Source organism: Chaetodon trifascialis, chromosome 24, assembly GCF_039877785.1.
Source record: "Chaetodon trifascialis isolate fChaTrf1 chromosome 24, fChaTrf1.hap1, whole genome shotgun sequence".
Taxonomy (NCBI): domain Eukaryota; kingdom Metazoa; phylum Chordata; class Actinopteri; order Chaetodontiformes; family Chaetodontidae; genus Chaetodon; species Chaetodon trifascialis.
In genome coordinates this window covers 9,724,927-9,750,307 of record NC_092079.1, presented here as the reverse complement: position 1 = coordinate 9,750,307, position 25,381 = coordinate 9,724,927, and the positions used below count along the sequence as shown (strand labels likewise).

At 41.9% G+C, this 25,381-nt stretch overlaps 4 protein-coding genes across 8 annotated transcripts in view; 1 reads left to right on the top strand and 3 right to left on the bottom strand.

Annotated features, from left to right (window-relative positions):
• Positions 1 to 614: 614 nt before the first annotated feature.
• On the bottom strand, positions 615 to 7,455 carry LOC139327765 (uncharacterized protein C7orf57 homolog). Of its 2 annotated transcripts, XM_070957717.1 has the most exons (8): positions 7,314 to 7,455; positions 6,690 to 6,737; positions 6,392 to 6,553; positions 5,114 to 5,204; positions 4,637 to 4,766; positions 3,892 to 3,956; positions 3,659 to 3,759; positions 615 to 3,503 (listed from the first exon to the last, which is right to left on the bottom strand). In XM_070957717.1, exons 1-8 carry the CDS (start codon positions 7,318 to 7,320, stop codon positions 3,445 to 3,447), a joined length of 663 nt encoding a protein of 220 aa, XP_070813818.1. In that variant the 5' UTR covers positions 7,321 to 7,455; the 3' UTR covers positions 615 to 3,444. The 2 variants fall into 2 exon arrangements, with proteins under 2 accessions (XP_070813818.1, XP_070813817.1); XM_070957716.1 differs by lacking the exon at positions 7,314 to 7,455 and having other exon boundaries at positions 6,690 to 6,747.
• A 284-nt stretch (positions 7,456 to 7,739) lies between these two features.
• Positions 7,740 to 13,666, bottom strand: LOC139327718 (four and a half LIM domains protein 2-like). Its single transcript, XM_070957647.1, has 6 exons — positions 13,619 to 13,666; positions 11,415 to 11,598; positions 10,923 to 11,097; positions 10,654 to 10,823; positions 9,415 to 9,601; positions 7,740 to 8,646 (listed from the first exon to the last, which is right to left on the bottom strand). The coding sequence occupies exons 2-6, from the start codon at positions 11,568 to 11,570 to the stop codon at positions 8,495 to 8,497; spliced, it is 840 nt and encodes a 279-aa protein (XP_070813748.1). The 5' UTR covers positions 11,571 to 11,598; positions 13,619 to 13,666; the 3' UTR covers positions 7,740 to 8,494.
• A 2,906-nt stretch (positions 13,667 to 16,572) lies between these two features.
• On the top strand, positions 16,573 to 21,216 carry LOC139352102 (PI-PLC X domain-containing protein 1). 3 transcript variants are annotated; one of them, XM_070994158.1, is made up of 7 exons: positions 16,573 to 16,799; positions 17,045 to 17,181; positions 17,439 to 17,564; positions 17,728 to 17,883; positions 18,125 to 18,237; positions 18,337 to 18,407; positions 18,511 to 21,216. In XM_070994158.1, the coding sequence occupies exons 1-7, from the start codon at positions 16,697 to 16,699 to the stop codon at positions 18,774 to 18,776; spliced, it is 972 nt and encodes a 323-aa protein (XP_070850259.1). In that variant the 5' UTR covers positions 16,573 to 16,696; the 3' UTR covers positions 18,777 to 21,216. The 3 variants fall into 3 exon arrangements, with proteins under 3 accessions (XP_070850259.1, XP_070850260.1, XP_070850258.1); XM_070994159.1 differs by having other exon boundaries at positions 16,588 to 16,799; positions 17,442 to 17,564; positions 18,122 to 18,237; positions 18,511 to 18,870; XM_070994157.1 differs by having other exon boundaries at positions 16,588 to 16,799; positions 18,122 to 18,237; positions 18,511 to 18,870.
• Positions 20,958 to 25,381, bottom strand: part of LOC139352101 (inactive dipeptidyl peptidase 10-like) — a 44,799-nt gene continuing 40,375 nt past the window's right edge. The window contains exons 25-27 of one of the 2 annotated variants that reach the window (XM_070994156.1): positions 24,483 to 24,555; positions 24,163 to 24,236; positions 20,958 to 23,358 (exon numbers count right to left, since the gene is read on the bottom strand). In XM_070994156.1, coding sequence (XP_070850257.1) covers positions 23,224 to 23,358; positions 24,163 to 24,236; positions 24,483 to 24,555 — 282 coding nt within the window. In that variant the 3' untranslated portion in view covers positions 20,958 to 23,223. The remainder of the gene's footprint in view (positions 23,359 to 24,162; positions 24,237 to 24,482; positions 24,556 to 25,381) is intronic. The other variant, XM_070994155.1, reaches the window with a different exon arrangement.

The window sequence follows — 25,381 nt, the reverse complement described above, 5'->3', positions numbered from 1 at the left end:
TTAACATGATGAAATGTGATATTTTACTTGTTTTTAAGCTTCTTATATGTCACCTCCTGCTTTTTAAATGTATTGATTTTTCCTACGCCTTTTTTCAGTTTGAGCATCTTGAATAAAGTTCATTATTATTAAAATTCCAAAATGAAGTCATTTTGATACACAAGTGATCATTTTCACTCTAATTCACAGCTATGACATCATCTAAATCATGAACTAACTCACAACGATCATAGTTATTAATTTATTAGTTATTAACTTAATTATTAGTTAACAATTGACTTCATACTCAAGACTATGAGCATAAGTCATATTTTCTCATAGACTGGCTCATTAAGCTGACATTTTTTTATTACCATGCTGAAATCAATGAAAAGCTAAAGCTAAAGTCAGCTGCATGGTCCATGAGATGCTGATGGGTTTTCATGTATATATTTGCACAACCAGATAATTAGAGATAATTTCCAACTTGGCTGAACTCGCCCTGATCACATCTGTTTTCTGCATTAGATTGTATGAATCCATGTAAATATGCCCAATACAAAATTCTGATTTCTTTGAAAATAACACACGGTACAATTGTGCCTTTTTAAAGAAGAAAAACAAGAGTACACAAGTACATGCACATGCCCATTTATTGAAATGATAACTGAGAGTCTGTGTGCAGTAATCAAGATAAGCGGGGTCTTACACTGAGTTGTGTCAAGTGGATTTCTCCACACTGCTCACACTTGAGGGATTTTCTGTTCAAAAGCTGCCTTCTTCAGTCTCCGCGGGTACATTTGCATTTTAAAAATGAACTGCTTGCAGATAAAAAAGCAAAAGGGAGGGAGGACACACAAGTAAGAAGACCTCGGGGAGGACTTTGTAGAGTTAAGCCACTCAAGGTTTACGCTATTGGTTTGTAAACTCATATGCCACCAAGTCACTGAGAGAAGAGGAAGAAACTTGACGAAACACTGTTTAACTGTAAATACTGTACCTGAATATTCATCAGTTCATAAAAATAAACCCGTTCTTCAAACCAAACAATCACAACAGGACGATACATTCGCCATTGTTCATACTGCAAAATAAAACCCAGTGTCACTAAACACAGTAAAGCGTCTAGTTTGGACTACACCTGACACTTTTTAATACACATACAGATAAATTATGCATCATTGCTTAAATATATTGTGCTGAAAAGAGTGACACCACTAAAGCAAACAGTTGTGTTGAACATGACATCTGTTCGAAGAGTTTTAAAGTAAATTCTTTTCAAATGAGAGTCTGCTACTGTGGCAGCGTTACTCAGACGCAGCTGATGAATGCCTTGGATTTCTGAGGACAAACTCGGAGCTTTAATCTGGCTGTTATACCCAAATAAATCACCCTGATCCTTTTCATTTTAAGAGCATTTTCTTCACCTGACAAATGTCCCTGTAGGATTAGGATTTTAGTGTCACCGTCAGGTTCACAGTTACAGCTAAAAAATTAGAACCGTTGAATGACTCAAGGCTGCACTGTCCATCAAATGTCACAGAATTCCATTTCCTTTCTGAAATATCCTGACAGTCAAACTAATTCTGCAACTGCACAACCAAGAGGAGGAGGAGGAGGAGGAGGAGGAGCAGGAGGAGGAGGAGTTCTGTTCATTGTCTGCTGTGGTTTGGGGGTAATAAGGTCAACTTTCTTACTAATGCCACATTTTTGCAGTACTTCCAAGCAATTTACAACAATAATTCCTACTAATATAATCAATTAGATTAATGTTCTTTGAAATCACTTCCCATGCATCTTCTCTGTTGAATGTGGAACTAAAATTCTTCTTAATTTTTAGTCAATTTCTTACCAGTTCATCTCTTTTTTTCCCCCCACAAATAAAAATTACATTTTAAATGATGTTAAGAGTAAAATAATTAAATAAAAAGTTAACACTGGCTTTTATTTGAGAATTTCCTGTAATCACTGAATAAACTGCTTTTAGTCATGATGTAGATTCTTTCTTATTTTCTGCATTTCTATGGTTCACATTTTAACCACTCGACTGCCAGTGAATGTGCTTTTCAGATGGAAAATTGTTGCCACAGTAAGCGTTTCTCTCATCTGAAGAGAACAGCTTCCCATCAGATGGATAAACACATGAAATGGAGGGTTTGGTGTGACCAGGCAGTGCACTAACACTAAGTTCTCCTACTGATGTCTACAAAGTCAAAACACTGCACGAGCAGGGAAAAACTGCTTGGTTGGCACGTTCAGAACTCACTTTTTAAAACTCGTCTGCATTAATCTTCACAGGGAATTACACTGGACTTGGCTTTCAGCTTGTCAGTCTGCTGAAGGTGGCTATTTTCCCCCAGTTTCCCAGCTTTATCTGTTGTTGCATGAGTTTTGGGTTACTGGGCTGGATGAAAACGCAATAACATCACACTGAAGCTCTTGCACATGCAGAACAGACCCAGTTTAGTTCTATCATTAGCAAAATTCTGACATATTTGGACTGGGATCAAACACTTGGCATTGTTATTGATTTGCTGATGAGCATCCTAATTAAAAACAGTGATGAGAAAGAAGCTTGCAGCACCTGCTAGTATTTAAAATCTAGAAATGAACAAACATCATTGAGGTTAATGGACTTCTTTATGCTGCTTTTTATACGAGGCATTTTATTCTGATTATTGGACTAAAAGCTTTCATAATTCAATTTTAGGGACTCAGAACAACAGAATTACTGGGGGAATAGTAGAGAAGAGCAACCTTTTGCAGAGCAGCAACCTAAAAATAATTTTTGGCCCTTTTTTTTACCGAACAAGCTGCGGCGGCTGTGGCCATCAGTATGCGTTTTGGCATGTGGTCACAGCTGCAGGGTTGCTGTCTCAACGCATCGTATCCACCGCCGCAGCCGAAAACACACAAACCTCTAACATCCCTTCAGAGAGCAGGAGCCCTTGATCAAAAGAAATAATATTTCACGTCACTGGAACCACATTTTAAGAGCACAAACACTTTTTAAAGTTCACTAACTCGATCTTCATACAACCAGGGAGGTAAACTAACAGCAGCCAAACACAGGTGAATTTCAGCTTTGGCCTCGTTTTGGGTCCAAAAATCAAACTGGCTGATGAAATAGCTGAGACTTTTCACTCAACCAGCCTTCAAGGAGCCAAAAGTTAGTTTCCTGCCCTGCGCACGACTCGTCTTTCAAATCGAGGAATACAGAAATTGAAGAAAATTATAGCGAGCACCAACACATCTACTCAACGAAATGCATGTGAATTCATTTTACAAATTAAAGCAAATAAATCGAGGACAGTACCTTTGCATAAACATGAGTACAAAACAGTCAGTGGATGTACAATACATGTGAATCCGAGAGGAGCGGAGTGGCGTGTTCGTGGATTTGTGAAACCATGAACCAGTGTTAGGACAACCCTCCTTTTCCCTTTAGATGAGAACCTGTACGCACTACTCCAGGTCGTCCACGTCCTCAATGGCGATGGTGCTCGTCTGTTCCGAGGTCACGCCTGGAAAACATTGTCCAATCAACATTTACTTCATAATGATGCTACAAACTTGTTTAAATGCGATCTTGACACAAAGATTATAAGGCAATTCCAACATCATGGGGGCATTTCCAACTGTTCAACAGCATAAACCTGAGAAGAACCTCATGACGTACTTGAGGTATCATCGTCATTGGGAGACTTCTTCTTGTCCTCAACATAGCCATGACTCAGCAGCTTGGACATGCTGACAGGAGGAGCCTTCTTATCATAAGACCTGTGGAGGCGACGTGGACAGATGTCAGAAGATGTCAAATATTTAACAGTTACAGCTTCCAGATTCGCTTTTTTCCTTGTCTTTCATTATTGTGGATATATAAGCAGACATATTTAGACTAGATTTACTCACGTTCTCTTATATTTGTTGGTCATGGACAGACTCTCCAGCTGACTGGCAACACCATCAGGAGACTCCTGAGGGATGCAGAGTGGTTATTTGTGTCGCAGCCGCATTATTAAACAAATAGACTCAAATAAATGTGGATATTTCTCACGGCGCAAAGGATGAAATGATGGGAGAAAACTTCATATGAAATTATTCATGCAATGGAAAATGACTGAAGGAACTGGTATGAACAAAAACCGGCAGAAACAAACTGAGACCATCTCCTGCAAATGAAGCTGAAATTCTGGCAAACCACGTCTTTTACATGTCGACTGGTCATTTTTTTCAATATGTACATTTTCAATGATAAATAACATCTTTGAAAACAAAAGATTTTTTGCATTTTTGTATATTTTCTTCCTCATATGAACACGAGGTGTGCTATTATAAAATGCAACCTCTGCAAGATCTTAATAAGACTACCTTGTTTTCAGTTACTTTATTATAACAGAATAATAAGAAGATTGTATGACCTGAATTTTATATGAATCTGTATCTTATCATATCCTTTATCTGTGCTTACCTGAGACATTTCCTCAAAGCTATCACAAAGCCAAAGCAGCGGCGGAAAGTCAAATCCAAATAAAGTTTAACTGAAGGGCGAATGCGACGATGGAGCAAAACCAGGTGACAAAAAGGAAAAGTGATGGTAAAAATGGAAATTAAATAAAAGGGATGGAAGACATCAAGACCAGTTTGGTCCATTCACCTTCTGTTTATCAGGGGAAAACCTATCAGTCTCTTTTTCCCAGGACAAACCGTTATCAGTGCCAAACGGTGCAGCCAGAGGCCGAATGCGCACCTTCATCTGGCTGTCAGGAGATGTCGCTTTGCTCCCGCTGTAAGCACAAAACCACGGTGACATACGATGTGAAATTACCGCTCGCCACTTACGGCTGTGGCCTGTACGCTAGTGCACATCTGGCCCTTAGAAGGATAATATATGGATTATAAATATGAGAGAGACACAGACAGATTTTTCCTTTAATAAGCTTCATATCTGTTGAACAAACATAACCTTCCCTGCACTGATACTACTGTGAACAAGATTTTCCACCTCAGTTTAATGTTCCACAGGCTCCAGGCTGAAAAATGTGTGGTGGGAAACTGACGTGAGAAGTTGTCCATCACCTCAACGTGTGGCGATGTCAGATTTCTGACTGGTGTGTCTAACCAGCCTTCTTACCCGTTTGACTCATCACCCCCAAAAAAGTTTGGGCTTGGCTGGTACGTCTTCTTCGGCACGTCATCAGCGTCAACGTCATGACTCAGCAGCCCTGTGTGGGGGGTGGACAATTATGAGGTATTGTGCTGCTCACCTAAGCACAATTTGAGATTTAACTTGCAGTTTAAACTCTGATACAAATTAAGCAGGAAGAGAAGAGTAAAAACAGATTGTTGTGGGATATTTTGCTGCTTAAAAGACAACAGGTGTGCCATGCTAACCTAAAGATAAAAGCATTAATAAGATGCCACAACGTTTGAAAAAAAAAAGTACAGTTAAAACTAGATTGTGGGACTTTTCCAGATAAATGGATTTCAGTTACATGCCAGTTGAGTTCACACAATTTTGATTGAGGTGCATTTCCCGTCAATGAAGTGGGCTACAGCCAGGAGTACGGCAGAGTATGACATCATGAACACATCAACATGTAATTACTCTCACTGCCAGAAGACGGAGACAAAAGCCCTGAACTGCAGATTTAACTCAAAGCAATGCTTAAATTGACTACTTTTCAAATTACATTTGGTTTCAATAAGAGACAAACAGCTCCTGTCAACACTTGTCATTACCTCCCACCTATTTGGGAAGAAAAACAAGCTATTGCTAATAACTGAAGCTTTAACCCATAAAACAGATATTTCTTAACTTCGGAGAGGATTCATCCATCCTGACGAGCATTAAACATTCATGTGGAACTCCACGTTGAACTTGGAGTTGTTTTTCCCCTGGTAACTGAAGTCAGCATTGTTGCAGTTTCAATAAACAAAAAGGCCTGTAATGTTTTCCCAAAATGCAAAAAAAAAAAAAACATGTTGGAAGAGGATCCCCTCTTTCATGTTGCAGACCGGTAGGCCACTAATTCATGATTTGCATATCAAAGAGTCAAGCCACATCAAGTGCCGACATCAAACAAATCAGCCGGGGATGTTTTTTCTATTCAAAACGTGATGACTTCCACTGTTTTAGCTTACTGTTCAGTAAAGATAAACTCTTGACTACAAGGTTAGTCAGATTTCCTCATCTAAATGTGTGAAAAGAGCCTTTTTTTTGCACCAAAGCCTGACACTACAATCCTCAGACCAATATAACTCATAGAAAAATCCACTGAGAGCATCACATTCACATATGCAACCTTTTTATGAGCACGTCAGTGTTTTCTATCATAAAGATAATCATGGATCTGAAAAGTCTTCACTCAAATGATACAACAACACATCTTCAGTTCAAAGACACCTTTACCTTTGTGTCCCCCTCCCTTTGCCAGCTTGACATAGTCCGAGTCCGTCTCAAATATCCCAACTCGCCGTCCGCTGGTCCTCTCCACCGGAGTACTTTGGTCAGCGCTCTGGCACAGACCGGGGATCTGGGAGGTCGGTCCAGCCACAACCCCGGTTTTTATGCCTGCAATTATGACAGAATTACAGATCTTGTAAAAAACGATTGGAAAACTTTTATCTTGGAGTATTTAAATGTATTACAGGTGATGGAGTCAAACACTCATGCAAATACTTAGTGTTTACTAATACTTTAGTCTTACCTCCAGGTTTGGTCCTTCGATGGTTGGGTACAGCAGCATTCCTTTCAGCTGAAGACATTACAACACGATGACAGAAGTGATTAAATTATCTTTAATTATCAGTTTCTCTAATGGAGCTTGGCATTATGTTTCCCCAGATGAAACACAGCGGCCCATATGTGCTCTTTCATCGAAAAAGCGGCGATTAAGATACTGTCAAACTATTAATGGGGCAAAAAAACACCACTTCTATTTGTTTAAATGTGAAATAAGATACATTAGCTAACAGTTGCTGGTACCGCTCGTATAATAAGGCATAACAGGAAATTTAACATTTGTAGACGTTTGAGAAAGTGAACCCAGCTTTCAGCTATGCGCAAACTAGCAATTTGACCATACACACAATGTATTGTCTATATATATCTATATATGAAAAAAAGAACACAATATTGAGGGACATTATGCAAACACCTTATACTAAGCCATGTAGCTAACAAAGCCTTGCTAATTTTGTTAGCCGCCTAGCTAGCTGCCGCAGTGGCTTTCCTACGCTCACCTTACTTACAGAGCACTTACGGTTCTGCAATCACGCTAGCTCTTATCTGTGCAGCTAACGATAATACTCGCAGAAGATGAGACACATACCTTGCATTGTATACTATTTTTCTCTTGTTGTAATGACTGAGCGGCTTTTTACAATTTAATACCGTTAGCTTCCAGCGGGCAAGGATGGGAGAGCACACACTTCCTGTGGCACCTGCTACCGACTTCCGGTACACCAAACAAAGATCGTGTATATCAGACAAAGCATGACGTAATTTTGTAGGCTGTGAAGTTAGCATTTCCGCCCTCCACACGATGATTGCACCAAAGGCTGGAGGGCACAACTTGAAATGGGACAGAGTGAGAGCTCTTTCTTTCGTTTGCTACAGTCGCCTGCGAAATGTTAAACAGATGCTTTCAATGCACACTTTTCTTTGGGATATAAGACCAAAATGAACTGACTCAGTTTCAACAAAAAGACATTGTTTCCATGACGAGTTCCAGCACTGATGGCCAATGAGCACTTATCAAGTTAAAAAGCACTTTATTAGGATAAACAGATTTTATGAAGCAGAATTTATGTCATTAGAATAAACAGTGTAAGTAGTATTAAATTGCTATCCATAAAAAAAGTAACATGCTCTTAATATGCTGTAAAATACTGAAAGTGATTATTTTGATGGCACACGCGATTTCATTAAAAAATGAGAGGGTTTTTTTTATGATTCTCAGCATGGAATCATGAAAAGTCACGGCCAAAAGTTTTGCTTTCCAAATGGGAATGTTTCTCACAAGGTATATTCAGCAAAACAGAAACAACTACAGTTTGGAATGAAGGCTTCAACTATTTTACAACCCCAATTCCAAAATGTTTGGACACTGTGTAAAACATAAATAAAACTGAATTTGATCACTTGCTAATTCTGTTTCACTCATCTGAAAACAGTGTTCACAAGCGAGGAAGAACACATGAATGGATGAAGGAGATTACTGTATGAGCTCAGGAACACTTCGTGAAACTGTTGTCTGTAAACACAGCCTCTCTGGGAGTGACTGCATTGTGTTTTTATTGATGTTTTCCACGACGTCTTCACTTTCCTTGCAATCAGGGTTGGGCATTAAACAAGTATCATCAGCGTGCACACAAAACACCTCAGCAGTAAGAACTGGTTAATGTGTGAGAAACCAATAAATGAAACAAATAATGCAACAAAGGTTGGGTTAGGAAAATGCTGCCGACGCTCTCTGATTGGCAGCCAACTCTTTTCCGGCTTGGAGATCACTCAGATGTCTTTGCTGCAGTCGGGGCAGAAGATGTCGTCTTTGCACGTCAGGAAGCCTCGGCCGACCAGAGAAACGTAGCAGCTTTTGCAGTTGAAGCAGTCGTTGTGCCACTGGCGCTCCTCAAAGGAGATGTACTTGCTGCCCCCGAGACCTGAGACAACAGCAGCAAACAGGAGCCGTGAGTGTTCGACAAGAGGAACAAATGAGCAGTCTCATGATCTCTGTAATTCAATCATCCTGTAATTGATAAACAGGATGCAAAGAGGAGCAAATGCTCTGGGAAACGTTCAGTCGATGTTAAACGTTTCAATTATACAAGCTACAGTGACCTTCCACAGATTTAAGTTGAAATGCTCTGTGTTTTTACCTTGTTTTTAAGATAAGACTTTATTGATCCCACACTGGGGAAATGAAGTCATTATAGCCAGCAAAGTATTAAAAAAGCAAAAAAGAGCAAAAACTGTGGCGCAGAAGGCTCAAGATAAAAAGTATAAAGGACACAGAAAAAAAATCACTATGTACATGTACAATATGTACAGTTTCTAAAAAACTGTTGCCAATATGGGTAAGAAATGCAGTGTTAGTCCACAGTTGAAAAACATACAACAAATCAAAATTGCACCAGATGTAATTCAACCATTTCTTAGAGACAGCAACTTCCTTGAATTATGCAGCAGCTTGCAGAGAGTGAGCCTATCCTGAAAAGCAGACTGAAGTGTAATTCAATCACTTAATGAATCAGAGATTTAGAAATGTGGACACGTCCAAGAACCTAAAACAAATTCATAGGAATTACACCAGCAAACTAGATTTACAGTAGCAGCTCGCTGGGTTTTCATGAACATTAATGTGTTGCTGCGATTGATAAAGGGATCGGTTCTAACAAGCTCCTGAAGCAGGAGTGCAGGTTCGAGCTTACCGCTGATCGGGGTGGTGCAGTAAGCACACTTCTTAGCAAACAGGTTGCAGAAGCAGTTGAGGCAGTAGGCGAAGTCGTCCCGGGAGGTGAACCGCTGGCCGGCCAGCTGCTGCTTGCACGCGATGCAAACGAAGCACTCCTTGTGCCAGGGCTGGTCACGGTAGTTCACTCCTCCATTGGTGATTGGCTGAAAGATGCGCCATCATATCTCATTAGTATTGTCAAAAAAGCTTGATAATCAATGGTACACCATGCAGGAGTATTACTACAAGCATAACGCTCCTACAATCGTACAAGCAGTGTAAACAGTAACCAGTACTTCCGGCATCATGCACCTTTAAAGTTCAGTTAAAAAAAAAAAATTCTGGCTTTTTCCCGGTGCTTTTGACTGCATCTCATGGTCTTCATCTGCAGATGGAGTTTGTCTAGCTGTCATGGAGACAGCTCTGTTGGCGGTCTATTGAGTGGAGGTCTGCCTCTGTTCACTTTGGCGCCAGCAAGCTCCGTCCACTGATGAAAGCCATGAGGTGCAGTGAGGAAAAAGAGAGTACTCATAATACACTTCAGTGTTCTGATTGGTGCTTTGCAGCCATGCAGAGCGTCTGTATAGATGCAGAGCTCGTGTGCATGTTATTTTTTCACGATGCTGTTTGGTGCTGGTGCAGTCACAGACGAGCCAGATGAATACTGTCTCACCTTCCAGCTTTTAGCACAAAACAAGCGTCAGATTCCTGCCTGCTTGACCATCTGTTTCCTGCCCTGACTGTTACATAACATCCACGTGAGTCTTCGCCTCTCCTTCATCGTGTGTCTTTAATTCGCAGCGATTTGGACGTCGAGGCTCAAACTTTCCGCCCCAGTAAACACAGAACTTTAATGTTCAATGTTCAATATTTGGCTTCATTACAGGGAAAAATGAGGACATCTTGATGGAACTGTACAGAGTGAGCATCATAGCACTTTAATCATCTGTGTGTATTTAACTTGAAAGCTAACCCGGCGATGTCTCAGGGAAAAATCGCGGATCACTTAAACGCCTCTCACGCAGAATGTTGATCTTGTTATTATCTGCAGGGTGAAAATGAAGTGAAGCGATAAGCAAGACGAAAATCAGTCAATTTCTGATCTACTTTAAAGGGAAAAATGCAAAATGATAAAAGCTGGAGGCGACCACAAAAACACCAACGTCTCACATGAGCGCTGAGGGGAGTGCATGTGGATCGCAGTGTGTTGTTCTACCTTCTTGCAGTGGATGCACTGCTGGGCAAACTGCTTCTCATAGCAGGGCAGGCAGTAGTTGTTGGCTTCCTTCTGCACGAAGCTCCTGGTGCCAATGGGCTGCTGGCAACGGTTGCAGGTGAAACAGTTCTCATGCCAACTGTTGCCCTTATGCTCCATCTTCTTCGTGCCTGGTGGGTGGAGGGGGCAGAGAGAAAAGAAGGAAGTGACACATGCGAACAAATGTCAATGTAAAATTTCAATTCAACCCCTCAAACAGGGGCCCTCACCCGGCATGATGGTCTTCAGGCATGCGTGGCACTTGGCTGAGTACTCGTTGCTGTAGCATTCAGTGCACATCAGCATCTCGTCCTTGGTGGAAAAAGGCCGATCCACCAGCGACCTGGTGCACTTGCTGCAGAGGAAGCACTCGCTGTGCCAGTGGCGGTCCTTGTATGACAGATCCTGCAGAGCCAATGAAAGAAGACTCTGTTTGCTTTCGTTAGAAATCAGAGGACGACAGAAAAATCTAAATATTAGTGAATATTTCTTATAAAAATCCCCCCCTTAAATAAGCTACGGCGCCAAACAGGGGGAGTTATGCAAACATGACATAATGCTCAACGACTGAGGCTAAAGCTACATAGCATCAGCATCCTCAGCAGTTAAGCTTGACAGCTGAAGCAATCCTTCACGCTGCTTGATTTGCAATGTGTTTTTGGTGGTGGGTGACAAAGCTCCATCAAACGGGAAAATATGGAAATATGGTTTGAGTACTTTACCTTGCTGGTGCAGTGAATGATCACTTCGCACGCCTCGCAGGTGCTGGAGAAAAGAGCCTCGTAGCACTTGATGCAGTACGGGTTTTCATCCTTCAGGACATACTTCTGCCCGTACAAGGTCTCCTTGCACTCCGTGCAGTCGAAGCGTTCAGACATTTTGACTGAAATCTCCTCCCTGAGTCGTCTGTCACAGCCAAAAACATTACACAGGATTGATTTGGACATTTTACTGATCACACTCAAAGCACTTCATGGAACTCCTTGCCTGAGGATCTGAGGCATGCCAAATGCACACTAAAATTCCACTATTATTCCCCATATAACAATAATTTCATACTGCTCAATTAGGCAACATCATGAAAAGAGCATTTCCCATTTAGACAGCAGAGAAATGCAGATTTTAGGAGCAACGGCCTCTCTTGTCATTATTTTATTGAGGCTTTTACTAAATCTAACACTCCGTTTCATTGCCAACATGTTTCATCTGCTTTATCGTGAGTATTATCTTTAATGTTGAGGGGTTTGTTCCATTTTTATTTCAGTATTATTTACATTATGATTCAATTTGTCCTGTAATGTTTTAAATCGTGGTGTAAAACCACATATTGCATAAAAGTGCTGTATCAATAAAGCTCCTTGTTAGCAAATATGGGTGTCGTGCACAAGAGCTGCTGTCATCCAAACATTTCTATAATTGGAGAGTTGAGTTTTCCATCTCATGGATCACATGATCCAGTAAATTATATCATGCTTCCTTGACATTCATCAGGTGCAGAATGAAGTCCTTCTGAGCTTTCTGAAAACTCAATTGAACACTCCATCCTACAAATTAGGCTCAGGAATGTCACAAACAGCCTCCAAATGGGCAGAAATTGCAGAGTAAATGCCTTCCCCTTTATTAAGGAGGTGATGTGACTTTTAAATCTGGTTTGCTTGGTCCAAAAATACTAAATCTGAGGTCGAAATTAGCTCAGGCTCCATGAAATTCTTCTCTGAAAATGCATGGTGCCATCCATCTGGAGAACAGAGTCAGATGGAAGAGAGGAAAAGAAATGAGAAACAAGGGAAGAAGGAGAAGAGATCTTATAGAGCAAAGGAGAAAAGATGAAGCAGACAGCAAACAGAGTCAACAGAGGCGTGAATATTAGTTCAAGATGTAGGATTGATGCATAATATCTCCTCAATCTTTGAAAATCAATCCTTTTTTTAACAACTGGAAAGTTTTCAAAGAGGACAACCCTGCTTTTCTGGGTCAGTTCAGATTAAATGATTAAATTTATGGATTATTATTGAGATAATTATCACCAATAGACACAGTGTCAAGCTGCCCTGCTGACAATGATCAGGAGGCTGAGTTTGGCAGCGATGGCAGGAACAAAACAGAGCTCTGTCCTTCCCTCTGCCTATTTTGAGAGTAATCCCCCCCCCCAAAAAAAATAATAATAATAATGGCGGCATCAATCTGAAGAATGAATGAATGAATGAATCTATATTCTTCAATAAATGCCTTGTACCCCTTCATATCTCGATCTAAAGCATCTTCTAAAAACCATCTTTATACTTCCCAAAACACCCTCTGTACCCTCCATAGTCCCCTACAAACCCCCTTTAACCATTTCTAAATCATCTTTACTTTCTATAAACTATCTGTGCCCCTTATAAATCCTCCTAAAACCCCTTTATACGCCTCCATGAATCATCCATCTTTTCTATAAACCTTTGCTTCCCACGCTCCTCCTCTACACACCTTTCACACTATTGAAAATCCTCTATTAAAACCCCTGTACCCCTTCATACTGACTATAAACCTCGGTACACATGCTTTATACCTGTTTTCTCCATCTCTCCAAGACTGAAGCGTTGTTATGTCATTTTAAGAATCTATTGAACATCAGCCAGATATTAAGCTGACATCTCAAAACCTGAAGATGCAGCTCAAAGAAAAAGACTTGTTCCTCATTCACTTTCCCCCTTTTTCAAAAGCTTACTCAAGCCAGTGAAATAATCCTCTAAACCTCCTCAGAAACCCAGATTAAATTCAGCTAATCATGAGGAATTTAGGATGTAAAACTGTCACAAACTATTACATGAGGCTACATTTCTCACATCAAAGACACAGAAAATTTGAGGCAGGAAAAAAACCCCACCAAATGTCTCTGAAACGACACGAGGGAGGGAATGCAAAGTGACCGAAGACGTCTTACCGACTGTATCAGGGAAGCCTGAGCATCAGATGAGGAACCTGTCTGCAGACCAGGACCCGAGGAGTCGACTGATCACAGGAGTCCATCTGCCTTTTAACATTAGAGCAGAATGCGACCCACGCTGGGGCAGGAAGGTGGAGGCAGTGGTGTGACATGAGTGGGAAGGTCAGATTATATTTAGACTGCTATAAATTCAAGGCAAAATGCTGAAAACATCAAGAACCTTGTTATACTTTCGCAGCTGCGCTCATCATCGTTTTCTACTAATCAACAGGGTAACTATCAGGGTGATGAAGGCCACGCGCTGTGGTCGAAAGCCCCAGAGAGAGTGTAAGTGGACCTTGATTGGAGATTGTTTTTATTCGGGGGTCTCGAGTGAACCATCACGCTCACGTCTGTGGAGATATTTCAAAAGTTTTAAGGTTTTACAAGCCAGCTTCTGCTCCTCAGCCTGGTTATTCTCAGTATTTTTCAAGTTAAATCTTAAAATATGTAAACGAATACTTCGAGTCGAACCCAGCGGCCTCTGGCTTCCCATTAGAGAAAACATAAAGAAACACAGTCTGCTTGGCACATGATGTCAACCATCCAATTTGCTTTGACTCAATAAATAAATGGAATTGACTGCAATACACGCCGCATATGATGGAATAGCAACAGCTTATAACCCTGACAAATTAAATATTGCATGTGACATTATAGCTTGATATGTACTCTGTGTGACACTGGCTTTAGAGCAAACTGTGAGCGTAACACTGTACAAAGAGGGTTTAATGAATGCATGAGCTTGACTTTGATGTCAGGCTGCTGGAATTTAAGAAGAGATAATCTCATTACAAATATTAAAAGATTTTTGTTTCACACACGTGGCTGTGTCCATAAAACACGGTGAGACCATAACATAGCTGCTCGGGGAGATGACCTGTGATCAAATCGCTCATTCATGCTCATTTAGTCACTGTGAATTCAGCTGCATTAAAGCACAATGCAGATCACAGAGCGCAGGACGACAGCTCAATCAGCTGAGATTCGGTACTTTCTGTTCCACCCTGCACAGTTTTTTTTTTTTGCCAAAAAATGTCTAAAATGAGCTCCTGGTGCACACTTGATTATGTTCGTTTATTTCTGCAGGAGCTCACTATCTATGAGAGTAAAAGCTATTTATCTGGCTTAATTTTATTATATTTAATTTGATGATTGTTCATATGAAAGTCAGTTGACGTGGCTTGTCCAGTTGGCGGACAATATTTGAATTATGGACACTTTAAAATGAGATCATCTGACTGTTAAATACGTTACATCATTCAGTAAAGTTGATTTCCTGCAAGTACAAGTCAGATTTGGACTCGTTGGCAGAGAGAGCTGAAGAAGTTCCACTCCATGTACTTGCTTTTGCTTTTAATGTTAAAAACGGTGCCAAATTGCCAAAACAGAAATATGAGCATGAGGCCGACACAAGAATGTAGCCCCGCTCCTGAGGACGTCCACGCCTCAGATGAAAAGAAGAGACTTTGCACAAAGAGCTCCTTTATGCAAAGCCATGTGTGCTCCAAACAAACAGCCAGTCATTGTGATCCCTGCTTCGCTTAGCTGGGATTCATCACTTAAACACTTCATGTGCAGGAATATCTACTCTTTCTTAGCAGATTTCTACTGAGATCGAACATTTTCTGCCAATTGTTGACACGTCGTTCAACACTTCCGACTGACACGGGAATGTTTTTAGTCTTGATCTCATTGTTCTCCCAACTTTGGCTTCAGCTCTCTCACCCTGCAGGCCGGCTATTGTCTCCCGAGGCCGCTGTTGTGTTTACTTCCCACCTGTATTCTGTGAAGAAGGCATCAAATGCCAGCCAACCAAACTACCATAAATAACAGGAAAATGCTGTGAAATAGTGTGATGTGAGGGCACTTAGGCATTTACAAGAAACTCAGTTATTGGTTTATGAACATGGCTCCCGTTCATTCACAGCTGTGATGAGAACTGTTTTAAGGGTTCACAGAATTGGCATGTTATGCAACAGCTAAATAGCAGTCACTTGTTTGTCCTTAACCGGCTGAATCAGCCCGTGTGTGACTCCAATGAGCAATTTCCACGGCTGAAGGGAAAACACTTTAAAGCGAGTCATCAGTCAATAGTTTCTGATGTTTTTCCTCGATTTGAGTTTCTGTTGCATTAGTGGATCAGGTCTGAACTGGCGCCACAACAGACAGTGTTTAAACATATTAGGATCATCTAATAGTACAACAGCAGGAATCAGAGCAGAATTGTGCAGTGGGTGGGCCATCAGGCCTTTGAAGAGGAATTCAAAAAATATTATGCCATTAAAGTCTCAACTCAAGGGTCCGGGACAGCAACAGAGCTTCAGCATATCCTCAGTACAGTATAAAGAGATGCGACTAATGTGACAAAAACAAGCATTAACTAAGAATTCAAAAAGGAAACGTTAAGAGAAACGTTAAGAGACATTTGAAAAGAGGCTGGACTTCATGTAACCATAGAAAACATTATCTGTCAAATAAAAGATTTAATGGAAAGAACCAGTCTGTCACTGCTCTCCAGTTTGTGCTGTTAAATGGCAGCTATTTCTTTGCCTTTGACACTCCTGAAGCAACAGTGAAAAAGTTGTTTTAATATACTGTAGTTTTTAGAAACAAATTTAGGGTGAAATAAAAGCCAGCACAATATAAACATTAACATTCATGACATTTTTTGTTTGTGTCCTCATGTACAACATTCCCTCATTAATTACTGCAACCTATTTATAATTTTACATTTACAATTCACCATTTAACAATTATTTAGTACTCTTTTAATTCTTGTACAGTCGCTTGTTATACTGCGTGGACGCTACTTTTAATTTAAAAGTAAACTTCCGCTGCGTTACTTATCCTGTTTTATTTTGAAGGCCTCGTCGGAAGTTTTAGCGTAAATGGCCGTTAATGCACGCTTTATACCCGGAAGACTTTGTAAACAAACGGCGTTTGAGTACAAAGCACGGAAAAGGAACATGTTAAACTGTCGTGATGAAGAGTGTAAACTTGTAAGTAAAACGGCAAAATCTTTCCGATAAAAACATGGAAGACGAAGAGAGGCTGCAGCTCGGAGGAAACCCGGACTGGATGTCCCGTTTGCCCGAGAAGTTACTTGATGTCCCGCTGTGGAACCTGGCCATCCCCGGTAAAACAGAAATACCGGGACGTGTCAGCTGAACTGGGCCATTATGGGAAAGAGTCCAGGCTAAACTCAAAGTCGAAAACTGTCGATAACACACAGATTGGTGTCTCTCTGTTATTACATATTTATCGTTTACTTCCGTTATACTCCTGGAGTGTCTGTCTCCCTCTTCTCTGTGTAATAATATATGGCCAAAAGTAGCCTGTCATTTATCTTTACGTGTGAATGGCCTCTATGTCTCACTGCAGGGAGCCACGACAGCATGTCTTTCTGTCTGGATGTCTCCTCTCCTGTCCTGAGATCAGAGCCCTGTCTCCTCAGGGTGACTGACAGGCTGTGTCCCTGCTGGACTCGACCCTGCGTCTCCCGCTGGGCCACCACACAGGTAGACAACACAGACAGTGTAAATGCAAAGGTTTCCATAAAGCCTGTCCCTCAGAGGGTCTCAGGTGGTGCGTTCAGGTGCTGTCCCTGAACTTGCACCTTTAAGGGCTCCGTCAGCAGACAAATGCACTTTATGTCACCAGAAGGTTGAAGAAGTAAAAACAGCACCACAACAAGATAAAAATACTTCACTAATACTTCACATTAGTGAATTATTCTAATTAATTTTTCCAAATTTTACATTGTGTGTGTGTGTAGCAGTCAGTCCTCAGCGACCAGTGTGATCTTGGTGTTCGTTTCTTGGACCTGCGGATCGCCACGAAGCCAAAAGGAGGCCTCAAATTGTTCTTCGCCCACGGCATCTACACAGTGATGACTGTGCAGGTACACACACACAGCTGCTACGCCTCACATTACACAGTCGAACGACTGGACAAGATTTGAACTGAACCGCAGACACACAAGTTGACCAACACAGGCCTGAGTTACAGCTGAGAAGAGGCTGGATGCAGGATATGACAATGTGTGTGTATGTGTGTGTGTGCAGGAGGCTCTGGATGAACTGGCTACCTGGTTGGACGCTCATCCAAAAGAGATCGTAATCATTTCCTGCTCGCATTTCGAATCGCTGACTGACGAAGATCACGCTCGCCTGGTGGAGTTCATCATCGCGCTGTTTGGGAAGAAGCTCTGCTCCTCACAGGTGACTGAGCCGGTGGAGACAGAGACGAGGAAGTCCATCAATGAGACAATTAATTCACAACAAAATGATAATTGATTAGTAAAATTAGGAATTTATTTAAGCAAACATTTGCTGCTTTTAGTGTCTCAAATGTGAGGATTGGATATGTAATATATTTAGATTTTGGACTCTTTATGAATTAATTTTTTGAAAAAAAGTTTATTTTGAACACTACTCAATGTGGTCATGTGTTGATCAGCAGGATACTCCCACTCTGCGATCCTGCTGGTCCAGCGGCCATCAGCTCGTAGTTTCCTACAGTGACCAGCAGATGGTGCTGCAGCACCCTGAGCTGTGGCCTGAAATACCTTACTGGTAAATACTCTACTTTAAAGTTGTGTGTCACAGCATGTTTGTATAAAACCTCATTTGAACATCACACTGACTGACCTCATGGGGGCGCTCTGTCTCCAGGTATGCTGACAGCCCAGACCCTAAGAAGGTGATCGCCTACCTGGACGACCAAAAGCACAGAGGAAGACCAGGTTGGCAGAGCTGGAGGAAATATTCAAATCATTTACTAGAGCAAAAGAAGCAATATTATTTCATAAAAATACTTCATTACAAGTTAAAGTTTCTATTTTCCAGCTGGTTTTTACGTCAGTGGTCTGAACCTGACAGAGGACGCTCCCTATGTCCTCCTCCATCCCCTCCAGAACATGAGGAAGATGACCATGAGGGCTCTCTCACTGCTGCTGCGCTGGGTGAGCGAGCAGCGGCCAGGCCGCCAGGGGAGCGGGGTCAACGTCCTCTGCTGCGACTTTGTGGACGCCAGTCAGTTCTGCTCGCTTGTGATTGGCCTGAACTACAAACTGCTGGGCACATCCGCCCAGGAGCGCCTTCTTCAGATGTAACTGGGTGTTGCCATAGCAACTGGGCTGGCATCCAACTTGAAGAAACTTTTTGTACACACTTTTTTGTTTTGTTTACCTATTTTGGAATATATGCTTTAATACATTCTATAAATACTTTCATATATTTTGACTCTTGATTTTTAAGCTTTTTTTTTGCCGCTCTCCATGCATCATCATATGAGTCATCACATGGTACCAGCAGCTTTAATGTCCCCAAGGGGCAACTTGGCTTTGAGACAACAGTCAATAATAATAAATATAAAGCATACAACAATGAATACAGAAAATAGCTTCAGTACTTTCAATCGGAGCGAATGCACATTTACCATAAATTATATTTTTTTAAATATGTGGTATCAAAATATCCACACTTTTGACATCCTAAAACACATCTCAAGTGACATGAGCATGTCAGCAGTCATGCAATACCCAGCTGTAACTAACAACACTAATGATACACACAGTCATCAATCTGTGTTATTGCTCTGGCTAATGTGGATCACACTTATCCTTCATTAGTTTAATTAGCTGCAGCTGTGTGGAGGTGTATGTCCTCCACCCAGAGAGCACACACATGTTTGGGAGTATTCTAAGGAGCATTTTGGTATTGAGGGACTCTGGGATGTGCTATCTGCTGATCTAGGAGCAGCTGAAACACTTCAGTCAGTGTGGCGATGTAATTCCATCATTCATCCACTAGATGGTGCAACTTGTCTCTCACACCTCTCCAGGTGAGATATCAGCTGAGGAGGTTAAAGACCAGGAAGGCTGCAGGACTGGATGGCCTCAGTCCCAGACTCCTCAGATCCTGCTCTGACCAGCTGAGCGGATCATTGGACATTTGTTCAACCTGAGTCTGAGGCTGGGAAGGGTGCCGCGACTCTGGAAGACGTCCTGCGTGGTACCTGTGCCAAAGACCCCACATCCCAAGGACCCTAGCTGCTACAGGCTGGTGGCACTAACATCACACCTCATGAAGGCCTTGGAGCGGCTGGTCCTTGCCCACCTGCGCCCCCTGGTGAGCTCGTCCATGGACCCGCTGCAGTTTGCGTACCAGCCTGGCATCGGAATGGACGATGCCCTCATCTTCCTCCTCCATCGAGCCCTGTCTCACCTGGAGTCACCTGGGAGCTCTGTTCGGATCCTTTTCCTGGACCTCAGCAGTGCTTTCAACACCATCAGGCCAGCCATCCTGAGAAACAAGCTGGAGCTTTCAGGAGTGGACCAACACCTCACATGCTGGATAGTGGACTACCTCTCCAACCGCCCACAGTATGTGAGGACACGGGACTGTGTGTCAGGGACTGTCTTCTGCAGTGTGGGGGCCCCCCAGGGAACGGTGCTGGCACCGTTCCTCTTCACCCTTTATACAGCGGACTTTTCCCACCTGTCACCTGCCTGCCACCTGCAGAAGTTTTCTGATGACTCTGCCATTGTCGGCCTCATCACAGATGGGGACGATAGGTCATACAGAGGACTCATTCAGGACTTTGTGGACTGGTGTCAGCAGAACCACCTGCTGATCAATGCGGATAAAACCAAGGAGCTGGTTGTGGACTTCCGTCGGCGTCCACATTCTCCCCCATCACCAGTGAACATCCAGGGAAGGGACATTGAGATGGTGACATCTTATAAGTACCTGGGTGTTCATCTGAACAACAAACTGGACTGGACTCATAACACCATTGCACTTTACAAAAAAGGACAGAGCAGACTCTATCTGCTCAGGAGGCTGAGGTCTTTTGGGGTGCGGGGGGCACTCCTGAAGACCTTCTATGACTCTGTTGTGGCCTCTGCCTTGTTCTATGGTGTAGTCTGCTGGGGGAGCAGCATCACAGCAGCTGACAGGAAGAGGCTGGACAAACTGATCAGGAAGGCCAGCTCTGTCCAGGGATGCCCTCTGGAACAGGTGGAGGAGGTGGGGGAGAGGAGGATGACAACCAAGCTGTCCTCCATGACAGACAATGACTCCCACCCCCTCCAACACACACTCACTGCACTGAGGAGCTCCATCAGTGACAGGATGATACATCCAAAGTGTGTGAAGGAGCGGTATCGCAGGTCATTCCTTCCTGTAGCCGTCAGACTGTACAATAAGAACTGCTCAAAGTAATCTGACAATTCATCTGTAAATCATCTGTGAATAACATGTGCAATAATCTGGGCAACAACTGGTGAAGTAATCTGTGCATTTATCTGAAATTTATTTGTAAATTATCTGTTCAAGAACCTGAGCAAAATTTTACTGGAACAATAATCTGTACAATACATCAGTCTGCGAACACAATTTATAATTTAGAGACACTTATTTCTATCACACTTTTTTTAATTATACTTGTATAGACTTACTGATTGTCTACCTCGTCTATTTTTTCTTACTGATGCTGCTGTAATTTGGAATTTCCCCTTGTGGGACTAATAAAGGTATATTGAATTGAATTGAATTTGGGAAAAGGTGTGGGAGTCAGGCGATGAGTGGAGGCAGGAAACAGCTCATTCATTGTTCTTTAATATTAAAACAGCCAAAAAATACAATAAGCTTTTCTGTATTCCCCCCTCACCCACAGTGTTTCCCCCAGAAGAAAACAAAATCCAGTTAAACTCACAGTACAAACCGCAGTAGAAACAATAACCATGACTTCACACACTGAACTCAATGTGGCGTCAAACAGAACAATGCACAGACAGCGGGACACTTCAGCAGGCTGGATTACGCAAATACACACGACTTTGAAGATGTTGCATCACCGGCTGCTCTGTGCTTCATCTTTAAATGAACTAATAGCCTGACCTGAAAGGAGATTATCACAGCTCCAGACTCAGGTGTCTTTCCTCTCATGTTTTTACTCCCATGCATTCACGGCAGTTCGGAAATGAAACTCCAGACACTGAGCACATGTTCACTCTTCTTCTCCAAGAGCTGAAACATCAGCCAGGACATTCATGACTGTGATTCATGGCACAGCTGACGGTAAATTGCTGGACTCACTCTCATACTTGTAATCACAGCAAGGAACACTCTCAAGCCCTGTGTTGCCATAACTTTTGATGAGTCCTTTCATTGCAGTGCTTTGTGGGAGTATTTCCCCTGCTTGGTGCTGCAAAAGATAATATTCAACACATTCTCATACCTCAATGACAGAATTCGTCTTTTGCCAGTGACTCCCAAAACAATGACAGCACCAGCGACAGGCGACACAAACTCAAAGAACCAGAGTTACATACAGTAACTACTATTTAACACTGAGAAACAGTCGCGGTTTTAAACACCTGGTTAACATTGTGAAACAGTCCCAGTTTGGTTCGATTTAGGCACCAAAACTACTTGGTCAGGTTTGAGAAAAGATCATGGTTCTGATGAAAATAAGTGTTCTTGTTCTGCAACTTAAGTTCTGAAAGCAAACATGATGCAAGTTAAAAGTTAAAAAAAAGTCAATGTGGACTTTTAGTTTCAACAACTGGGTGAAAGCCCCGTGTGTTGGACTTCATCAGCTTCATTAATTTGATGAAGCAGGAGCTAGGCAATACCTATCACAGCCACTAGAGGTCGCCACCTAACAATACATGTAAATTGAGGCAGTAATAACCAGTTTGCACAGGCGACCTGTGTGGCTGTTTCTTTGGGATGGTCAGAAAATGTTTCAAGCACAGAGCAGTTGCACTTGAAATAATTTAGTCAGAAAAGCAGTTAGACCAGTTTGAATTCATGAATTAGGACAAGAATTTTAATTATGTTTGCCAAACAAAACGTTTTGTTTAGCCATGTGAGGATTTCAAGGAGCATTAAGTGGCATCAAGCCATTTAGAGCTCAGTGGAAAATATAAAAGAAGAGCAGCGAGTTCATCTACAATCTCTTTAAGCTACTGCAAATAGACAGTGATCATTCTGTGGTGAAGGGCAACAAGAAGAAAAATCACTTATTGCCTCTTTAAGCCCCCCCTTATCAAATTATTTGTTCGAAAAGTTGACGTGAAATGATGAATAACGACTTTTTGAAATAAATGACTCTCAGTTGAAACACTGATCCTGAAGAAGAGACCGAGTGTAACTTTAAAAAAGATGCTATGACGTAAAGTACTGCGCATCTGTTTCGCTCTGTCCTACAGGACAATGAATCTGTGCTGATTCCACACAAATCTGTGGACACGACGCCAATAGAAGTTTGTCCCTCCAAACTTAAGCACATTTTGTAGAATTTAAAAGTCTCGTCATCACACACACAAAAATCTGCTCTACAGATGAAACTTGCATCATGATACTTGACAACAGAGCTGACTGTGGGAGCCGTGTTCTACTGAGGTGATGACCAATAGAAAGTATATCTGATATGTTGAGAAGAAGCTTTTTCGTCCGTCAAACATTGTGCTACAGTATAAAACACACACGCACAGTATACCAGGGGCACATACACTCATAAACATCGTCCAGTGACGACCACGATCCCTCTCACTCGTCGTCCTGTTGTTGTTGGTCCAGTAATGATGATGCGTCAAGCAGACATCCACTGAAATAACCAATGAGGGAGTGAGTCAGCTGAATCTGGCTGCGTCTTGACAGGAAGTGTCCCTCATCTGGGTAGATCTGTCCCGGAGCGAAGTGAAGAAGACATAAAAAGACAAAAGGTCACGCATATCTCAGCAGCCTGGAACATGAAGTCCTTTTTCTCAACAGACACTTTGAATCTGTACATTTCTTGAAAATCAGAATAATGTATTGAGCTTGACAGTTTGTTTTGACCTCGTCTTTTATGTCGCTTTTCATTTTCACCAGCGTGTGAAGTTTGCTCAGTTGTCACTGGGATGTCTGCATTTAAATGACAAATTGTCTTAAAGGTGCTTAATATGAATGCATATTCATGACGCCTACAACCGAGCACGCTTCATCCGCAGAGGAGGACGATGTGATATTGTGGAGAAGTGGAAATCTTTCTTGTCAAATCCATTTCTTTGTTTCCGTGTCTTTGTTTCCTTCAGGGAAAAGTCTCAAAATGTCAACCTTTCTCTGACAAGACAAATAACTTTCATTTTCAGTTTGATGAGCAGGTGTTTTTTACTTTATTCAAAGGCGAAATAAGGTCCAAGGACGGTAAAATTGATCTGAGATTCAGCCTTCAGCAACAGTGAAAACCCACAGAAATCAAGGTTTTTGTTTGTTTGATTTCAGATATTGTGAAGGAGTTGAAACTTTGGCAAAATACTACAGTATATGTACTGTAATAGGACCACAATTTACTGGAATGTATATGATAAAGAACGATAGTGCTACACATTAATTACTCATCAAACCAATCTGTCCTTGTGAAATCCGTTAATTTTGTCTCCAGTCTGAGTTGTTGTTGTTTTTTGGGAGAATTAAATATATTCTTTTTAAGAGCACATTATTTACCTGCATAGTATAGTTGGCTCCGATCTTTATTAAGTGTTTTATGAGCTCTGCCGAGTGCTGAAAGGGAACGTTTGCTGAAGAGAAAAACAAGACATGCAAGTGAGAGTTGTTGAGGTTAACTCCAATGCCGTAGATAAAAGCTCCGGCTCTCATTGAGGTCATATTTTAAAGCTCTGCATCAGGGACAAGCTCTTTTCAAAAGGACACAAAGTCCAGCTGAAAAGACTCGCACCTACCTTTCATAACGCACATCACTGTGAAAATGACATTTTATGTGCAATGAAAGCTGTCAAATGAGGAGAATAGAGGAATGTCAGTACCGTCAGCAGTGCCGTGAGCCAGAAACAGAGTTCCTCCCTGCAGACCTTTCATGTTGGGCAGGACCTTTGATGCCTGGACACACAGATAAAGACACATTCCTCATCAGTATATTGTAACTCTTTCACGTTTTCTATGTAAAATGGGAAAAGGGAATGCTTCTGTTTCTTGCAGAGGAAGTGTATTATGTTATATTTTCTTAAAAATACAATTTTTCCAGTGCAGTTTGGGATGGGATTTTTTTTTCACTGATTGTGTTTGTGGTTCTCTGTCCAAAATCCATCCACCAGCATCTCTAAAGCTTAATACACTGTAACAATTCGCATTTTTGGGGGGGGGTTATGGTGTCAAAGTTTGCTTGGCCAGGACCAGTTAGCTGGCAACCAGCAGAGACTGCTGCATTTAGATCTGTTGCTCAGGGGAGTGTGTTGTTATATTCGAGGATATCTCAATCCCATCATTCAGTTTTTTCCCCGCTGGGACTGAAACGGGGAGATTTCCTGGTTCGTCAGTCACCGCACATCAGCTGGACATTTTCTAACCCGTCTCTGCCTCTCTTGTCGTCTCCGAGGACGTGATGAGCAATGATGTCTCCCTGATTATTGTCTGATCACATCGTGCCACATTTTCCTTTCTGTGGATGTCATTTAAAGCAGACCACCCCCTGCTGTGACAGCCACAAAAATAGCGTCCTCTGGCCCACTTATAGGCAACCCACTTCAGAGGAAAAACACACTGTGACTTCAACCTTCACTTAGAGGACAGTTGTGTAATTCCCTTTTCAGCCTCCACCTCTGGCATTTTCCTCCTTTTCGGGTTTGTGTGGTTCTTCCTCTCCGCTGCTGCAAAGGACGAAGATTTGGAGCGTTGCCTGAAAGGCTCATGGCCACATTTTCTTTTT